Source organism: Crinia signifera, chromosome 8, assembly GCF_055691185.1.
Source record: "Crinia signifera chromosome 8, ASM5569118v1, whole genome shotgun sequence".
Taxonomy (NCBI): Eukaryota; Metazoa; Chordata; class Amphibia; order Anura; family Myobatrachidae; genus Crinia; species Crinia signifera.
In genome coordinates, this window is record NC_139224.1 from 11,457,925 (window position 1) to 11,466,550 (window position 8,626).

The 8,626-nt window shown below is 39.8% G+C and overlaps 1 protein-coding gene across 1 annotated transcript; it reads right to left on the reverse strand.

The window, feature by feature from the left end:
- Positions 1 to 887: 887 nt before the first annotated feature.
- Positions 888 to 7,045, reverse strand: LOC146025735 (uncharacterized). The gene is made up of 8 exons (XM_083155759.1): positions 6,713 to 7,045; positions 5,764 to 5,921; positions 5,416 to 5,580; positions 4,672 to 5,335; positions 4,035 to 4,289; positions 3,772 to 3,894; positions 2,995 to 3,678; positions 888 to 2,191 (listed from the first exon to the last, which is right to left on the reverse strand). The coding sequence occupies exons 2-7, from the start codon at positions 5,917 to 5,919 to the stop codon at positions 2,996 to 2,998; spliced, it is 2,046 nt and encodes a 681-aa protein (XP_083011885.1). The 5' UTR covers positions 5,920 to 5,921; positions 6,713 to 7,045; the 3' UTR covers positions 888 to 2,191; position 2,995.
- Between the last annotated feature and the right edge of the window lie 1,581 nt (positions 7,046 to 8,626).

Consider the following 8,626-nt stretch of genomic DNA (forward strand, 5'->3'; position numbering starts at 1 on the left):
TTTATCTACATAAATGTTATTTACCTTTTATTTTACAGAGTTTGTTCTTGATGGAGTTCATTACAGTTCAGTGAGTTTGTTTGCCCAGTTGCTGTTATTACTGTTTCGTGTTTGGAAGTTTTATTTAAAAGTCCTCTAAAGTGATAATAAATTTCAAAAGATTGTTCATTATGCAGGTGAGATGTGATCTATTTACATTTTTGTTGATTGAAAATTCATATGTCCTGTTTTACATTTTCACATACTTTCCATACAGGTTGTTGGTGGTTATCCCTTTCTATTGTCTGCTTTTAAGGATGTTTCTGTGGAAGCCTGGTTACCTTGGATGAGTGATCTCATCTCCGTCTAATCTGGTGAGTTAGCCATATTCCAAAACTGTGTAGGGGAATCCGGTGTCAAGACTCCTACCCATCCAAACAGTCAATAACCTGTGCCCCCCGTCTGTTTTCCCTTGCAGGATGTGCTGTGTGGCTGCCGGACCTGCTCAGTTATGACCCTTCTGCCTGCTCACCTTTACGGATGGATCTGTTGACGGTGGGATTATCTGCTCCTCTGCTGATGAAATTGGTGAGTATGCTAATCTGAACCACTGCCCCCCTGTAAAGTGTGTGCGCTCAGTGCGCATGGGAATCCGGTGTCAAGACTCCTACCCATCCAAACAGTCAATAACCTGTGCCCCCCGTCTGTTTTCCCTTGCAGGATGTGCTGTGTGGCTGCCGGACCTGCTCAGTTATGACCCTTCTGCCTGCTCACCTTTACGGATGGATCTGTTGACGGTGGGATTATCTGCTCCTCTGCTGATGAAATTGGTGAGTATGCTAATCTGAACCACTGCCCCCCTGTAAAGTGTGTGCGCTCAGTGCGCATGGGAATCCGGTGTCAAGACTCCTACCCATCCAAACAGTCAATAACCTGTGCCCCCCGTCTGTTTTCCCTTGCAGGATGTGCTGTGTGGCTGCCGGACCTGCTCAGTTATGACCCTTCTGCCTGCTCACCTTTACGGATGGATCTGTTGACGGTGGGATTATCTGCTCCTCTGCTGATGAAATTGGTGAGTATGCTAATCTGAACCACTGCCCCCCTGTAAAGTGTGTGCGCTTCCGTTCTTAAAAAATGTCAGGAAACAGAGGTTAATATTCTTCCTTACCATATAACTTGATTTACGGATGACATTTTGGCAAAACGTGATTCATTTATCTATATTTTATTCTTGAAATTAAACTTTGTCCAAAGGGGTGGCCTGGAAAATCTTCTGAAAATGTAGGCTGCTGTTATTTAAATTAGATTTGTAACCTCTAGTTCCAGGCAAGGTAATCTGGAAATGTCCACAAACCCACACTCCCATAGATATTACCTTTCTCTGTTGTTAGCACATGCCCAATTAAAGTATGGGTCTCTGATATGTAGCTATGTAGGTAGTACAATATTTACAAATACACATCTGCAGACATGTGATCTTGTGGCAACCTTTGCATTTTATTATGCACTGGTTAAAGCATTGCGCATGCTGGGGGCATAATCAAGGATAACCTAGTTACACTGCACACTAATTTTCCTGTGCGACCTAAACATCTGTATTATTATTTATCCATCTTATCTGCTCCAAGTATATTCTGTCATTCACCAACACTCATTGCAAATGTAGCAATCGTTCTTTTCGCACATCTGAACAAAACCAAACCATATTTCCTGATTTTTTTTTTATTAAAACAAAAAAACTTGTACGCTGGTGGCTGTAAAGATATTTCCAATAGTGCAAGTTGGTCATCCTGAGTAACTGATGATGCTGAACAAGCTTTTTTTTATTCTGTCACTCTAAAATGAGGTATCACCTATAAGCGATATCACATGCACATTACTATTGTAGCCAGACATTAAACTTTTCAAGCGTACTCATATTTCTGCTTGTTGACAGAAAATTTAACATTATTACGATTATTTTTTATAAATGCTGTTATTTCGTAAAAAATTCTAACATTTGCGAACTTCTTCTGTCTTTAAAGGGTGTTGTCTTCAGAATATTGAAATGAACCTCAACATTGTACTGCAGTTCAAAGCGGACCATCGAACCCAAATTTTGAAAAAGTCAAAGAGATTTTAAAACAAATTTTGTTCCAGAAAAAAATAAAATTAAAACTGGTTAAACTTTGAAAGAAATTCTTGTTTTCTTCACAATTCCTCAAATGGACATCTGAAATGATATTGATAAAGCGTTAAACAAATTGCTGTTGTGTGGGTAAAAAGTGAGTACAAGCAGATACAGCTGAAAAGGCCATTAACACATCCCAACATGGCAGTACCCTGTACTTCTTCTCACCTACATTCCATTATGGGATGTGGGTGAGAACTCGCACAAAGGGCACTGCCGTGATGGAATGGGAAGTGTGGGTACAAGCAGATACAGCTGAAAAGGCCATTAACACATCCCAACATGGCAGTACCCTGTACTTCTTCTCACCTACATTCCATTATGGGATGTGGGTGAGAACTCGCACGAAGGGCACTGCCGTGATGGAATGGGAAGTGTGGGTACAAGCAGATACAGCTGAAAAGGCCATTAACACATCCCAACATTGCAGTACCCTGTACTTCTTCTCACCTACATTCCATTATGGGATGTGGGTGAGAACTCGCACGAAGGGCACTGCCGTGATGGAATGGGAAGTGTGGGTACAAGCAGATACAGCTGAAAAGGCCATTAACACATCCCAACATTGCAGTACCCTGTACTTCTTCTCACCTACATTCCATTATGGGATGTGGGTGAGAACTCGCACGAAGGGCACTGCCGTGATGGAATGGGAAGTGTGGGTACAAGCAGATACAGCTGAAAAGGCCATTAACACATCCCAACATTGCAGTACCCTGTACTTCTTCTCACCTACATTCCATTATGGGATGTGGGTGAGAACTCGCACGAAGGGCACTGCCGTGATGGAATGGGAAGTGCTCAAAAGGATATTTTTATAAAAATTAGATGGACAAAAATGTTACCCTATTCTGGTGGTGTAATACACTCCTCTTCATTTTCAGCGATCTTTGAAGCCAGCTTCTCAGTCGTGGAAGGTGATTGTATTGGTTGCCCAGATACTGTTGCTGTTGGAGGATAACGGCCCGGTGGCAACATTCCTGGAAACCCCGTATACATTTGTGAATATGAATAGGTTGCTGAACCTGCTGTAAGGGCAGTGGTCTTTCGTTCTAACTGTTGATGACTTGTTTGAGCATGGTGTGAATCCGATCTACGTTGAGCTTTATTGGCCATGTTCTCAACAATCAATTTTAAAGATGTGGCAATCAATTCCGAACTTGATGCTGTCTGACGTTGGCATTCTGCCATCACATTCAAATATGTTGCAGAATGTTGATTTGCCTCTGAAATTAGCATTAGACTACTTGCTTGACATGATGTGTTTTCTACTAATTTGTTAAGCGCAGTCGCCATGATTATCATAATATCCTGAGATGCTTTGTTGTCTTTTTGACGGTTAACTTCATTCTCTTGCACTGTGGTAATTAATTCTGTTAATGAAGTTTCCAGGCTACCCATACTTTGCTGTAAAAGAGTGTGGAATGATTTGTGTCGATCCTGCATTTGATCAGAGAGAGCAAGGATGTGCTGATATTCTGCATCTGGAATCTCTTTGCTAGTTGTTACTTGCACCCTTGGCTGTCTTGCTGTGAATAAAGTTAAACAAATTACAGTTATATGGTTTAATAAGTAATTTAAGAGTTTTTTAGATGAATGTTATTTATCAAAACACTAATTACCAATTGGTGTAGAAGCTGCTTGATGCTCATCATTCTCTTCATTGGAATTATTTCCGATCAAATCTGGACTAAAACATGGATCAATACAGGAGGACATTCCTGCAATGTTCATTGGATTGTCATCTATAAATAAAATTATAAATTGAGTTGTTTCAATATATATATATATATATATATATATATATATATATATATATATATATATATATATATATATATATGTACACCATGGACATTCAACTGTGGAAAAATAAATATTGTACCTTCAGTCGGTGTTGGTGCATTTTCTACTGAATCAACACTGTTTCCTCGTGATTTAGTTTGATGCAAATCTCTTGATGATGTTTGTTTTTCAGGTAAACTTGCTTCAAAACCCTGGAAAGTAGTCTCCGCTGAACTTAAAAAACAACTTGGTATGCTTAGCATTTCTTGGGTTCTACTGGGTGTAAAGGCGTTCTTTTGAAGTGCTGTTACAGCTGTTTCATTACAAATGCTTTGACCAATAACTGGACGATCATCTGCAAATATAATTTAAAAAATCCTTATCATTTAATTGAAATACTTATGAAATTATTATGTAACAATATCAGGTCAATAAGCACTGATTTTTTTTGCTAGTAGTTCAAAACACCACCCATTAACAAAGTATAGTGTGTCGACAGCGTTGCATAGCCGAGCACTTTGTAACGCCATCATAAATGCTGTTCATCTGCGAAAATAACCTGCAGACGAATAGCTTTCCAGGTGACATTGACGCAGTATATCGTGTGGCAGCACACAATGGGCAGCCATACATACTTGAGAATTTGGCTTAAACCTCAGTTTCGATCAAGTTTCATCTCAGACCAGAGTGTTTGGGTCATACCTGAAACTTGAAGTGTAAAATAAAATTGTATTTACCTATTTGCCTTCTTTTATTGTTTCTGTCTTTCATTACAGATCCTCTTTTCCTTCTGGAAGGCTCCTCTTCGTGCACAAAATCTCCCTGACGTCTGGAGTCAATTCTGCCTGCTACGCCTGTAACCATGATTGGGTTTAATCTTTTTTTTATAACTTCCTCCCATGAAAGCCAATTCACTTTCAGTTCCGGCCCTCCACCGGTCCCCATTTCGTGCCTTCGTTGAATTCCTAATTTTTTTTTAGTTTGACGACGGCAGTCGTTATATCTCTTCATGCAATGCTTTGCATCCCTGCGTATTCCAGAAATCGATGTTACTTTCTCAGCAATTGTGTTCCATATTTTTCTTTTTTGTCTAGGAGCAGTAGTTTGTGCCCTTGGCCCGAATAGCATGTCGTAGTAACGATCAACTAAATCAACTAAGGCAAAGCTTTCTGACTCATTGAAACGGATTCCTCTCTGCATCTTCTTGCAGTTTTCTTCTGCAGATCCATCTCCGGGAGAATTATGTGATCCACCTGCATCTGAATTTCCATCATTATCACGATTGCCTGTATGCCTTGGAGCTTGTGGTTCTGTACAACGTATTTCATGTTGGTGACCATCTTCTTGACGCCTGTGTCGAACAGTTGTATCATGCCTACGAGAATGGGTTTCTTCATTTTGCTAATAAAAAAGATACAAAGCCAAAATATTAGCATCATTCTTTTGAAATAAAAACAAGAAGTATACAGTATTTAACTTACTTTGGTTTGAGAATTTGCAGAAGTATTTTCCTTTCGGCGAGATGATGATATTTTTGATCGCCACAATCTAAATTCTTCACTGTCCTCCCAAGCATTATCAAATCTTCCTAGCGATTCCTCAGATGTCGAATTTTCATAAAGATTAGGGCTTCTCATTCTTGAAGTCTGCGTAAATAATGTACACATGCAGCCATTGAAACAATAAATATAAAATCAATGTAAAATAACAGGTAAAGTCGGACAACAATTGTGACATGCCTATAAGAAAATGAAAATTAATTAAATACATTTAATGGACAGTGCATGTGAATGCAATAGTGGGGTGGTACAAATTGAGGAGAACATTACCTTTCTTTTGGACTTCCTTAATTTGTTGCATTCTTTTGTGCTTGGACCGGGCACATTGTTTTCCTCTGTGTCTTGCCCTGACTCATTGGATAACCTCCGGGAATCATCCGAATGTGCTTCCTGCTCATTGAAATGTCTTTGAGAGTTCCTCAACATTTCTATGAATGAAAGTGAAATATGTTCAATCTCAACTTATCACACTAATGTTTGTTGGAAAAAAAACAGGGACAATGCCAATATTGACCCCACATGGTACCCCAAAGACATCATTCAGCAGCCCTGCAGCCCCCAAACAAACCTTACTACAAGTGTACAGTAGGTTAAGAGCCACACCCTGATGTGTGGTGGCAAAAAAACAGGGACAATGCCAATATTGACCCCACATGGTACCCCAAAGACATCATTCAGCAGCCCTGCAGCCCCCAAACAAACCTTACTACAAGTGTACAGTAGGTTAAGAGCCACACCCTGATGTGTGGTGGCAAAAAAACAGGGACAATGCCAATATTGACCCCACATGGTACCCCTAAGACATCATTCAGCAGCCCTGCAGCCCCCAAACAAACCTTACTACAAGTGTACAGTAGGTTAAGAGCCACACCCTGATGTGTGGTGGATAAAAAACAGGGACAATGCCAATATTGACCCCACATGGTACCCCAAAGACATCATTCAGCAGCCCTGCAGCCCCCAAACAAACCTTACTAGCAGTGTAGCCACACCCTGATCTTTGGCGCAAAAAAAAGGACACCCCAAACCTGCACAATAAAACAGCAAACCGCAATTTCACAAAAAACATACATTCTAAAATTGCATTTTAGAATTGTCAAATCTATCAAACCGGCCACCCCAAAACTGGAATTCATCCCTGCACACTTGTCATCATAAAAAACATATGCAAACAAAATAAAACAATTACATTACACTCAGTTTTAAAAAAAAGGTTAACCTCAAGACCGCGAGTGATTCCAGTGCTCTGCCTTCGTTTGGATATGCTTTTCCAGCACACAGTCCACGATACAAATCAGCGCTCCGCAGTGTTCCAAAATGGAGGGTAAACTACGCAGTACACTACGCAGTACTCTTCCTTATATAGTAAACGGGCGAGGCTGGGTAGCGAAAACGAAACGCCCAGTTTTCACTTCATTGGTTAGTTTACGCATTTAGGCGTTCCACGAAAACGAAACTTTGAATACACGAAAAATCGAAATTAGTAATCGCGTCAGTGTACCGAAAGAAGAGAAAGGTGCGAAAAATCGTAAACATAACCATTTTCGCACAACATTGAATACGGCCCTAAATATACACTAAGTTTTGGATTGTCTCGGACTTGAATATGTGTGTTACAGTGCTGCTTCTAGCTTAATGGTATTTACTTACAGTGTAATTAACTAGTTATTAGTATGTGTTTATCTACTACAATAGTGGATTGAGTTTGTGCAAGTTGCTGACTTGATAGTCTTTTATCGTATATATATATATATTTTTTTTTTTAATTGTGCTAAAGTTTTAAATGGAGTGTAAAGTGTTTTTCGTGATTAACTGGTATAGTTTGCTATATATAATTTATCTATTTCTAATTCCATTTGGCTATACATTTAGTCTCAGATTGTCTCATAATCTATATTGGAGTTAAGTGATAAAGTGCAATAATATTTCGTGCCAGTGGATTTGGTGGCAGTTTACCCTCAGTGTACTAATTAACTTATCAGTAATATACTTATATCTTTTACAGTGCTAGGTTATTATTTTATTAGTTGGAGTTACTATCATGATAGTAAACGGATACTAGCCAGTGTTGCCAAATTTGGCGAAATTTGCTTAAGGTATTACGTGAGGTATGTAAGTGTTTTTCGTGCGATATAATATAGTTTACTAGTGACTTCCAACTATTAAAGTCCGGAGCTATATTGGACATCCAGGCCCTACCCACTATTACTTTCGCAATAGCACATAAACTATTTATGTATATTCTTTCATTTGCCAAGTTTCCACCGCCAACAATACCCAGGATACAACACTTAAAAGAGAGGGTTTCCCTGGGTATCCCTGTTGCCACTATAGTTTGTACAACATTGCCCCAGAAGTCAGCTACCAATCTACACTCCCATATTAGATGGATAAAAGAACCGGGGAGGTGGACGCACTTAGGGCAGTTTGGTGATGACCTCCCTGCGAATTTCGCCAATTTTGTAGCGGTCATATAGGATCTGTGTAAGATAAAAAGTTGGGTCTGTTGTATACGAAGAGAGTTTGTATCAGCGATTATCGAGGACTTTGCAGATGACCATTCCTCATCGCTTAATGTCCCAACATCCTCTTCTCATTTCCCCCTTAATTTCGGCAATCCGTCGCTATGTTTTATTTTCCCCATAACTTTATATATCTTTGAGACTACTTTTTTCTTGTGGGTTGCTTTTATAATTATTTTAAGCGGGGATTCCCCAAATAGAGGGGAGGAATTAGGAAAGTAGGTGACTAAAACGCTTCTTAGCTGTAAATAGCGAAAAAAGAATGTCCTTGGCAGGTTGAATTCCTCTTTTAACTGCGTAAATGATTTTATCCCTTCTAGATTATATACTTGGGAAAGGGTAGTCACCAAAAAAGGGTGCCAGACCTCTCTAATCTCCAGGGCCCTGAATTCCTGAGGGGTGAGCAGATCTTCTATTCGGTACTCATTATCCAAGTAATTTACATCGATAGTGTGATTTGCTTCACGCCAGACTTTCAGGGCCTGTGACACCAATGGGAGGTCCGTCGAACGATTTTGACCCTGTAGAATCCTATGCAGGGGACTTATACCTGGCGTTGAGGCCATAACTAATGCAGATGCCATATTGCTATCGGCCTCCTCGCCACTTAA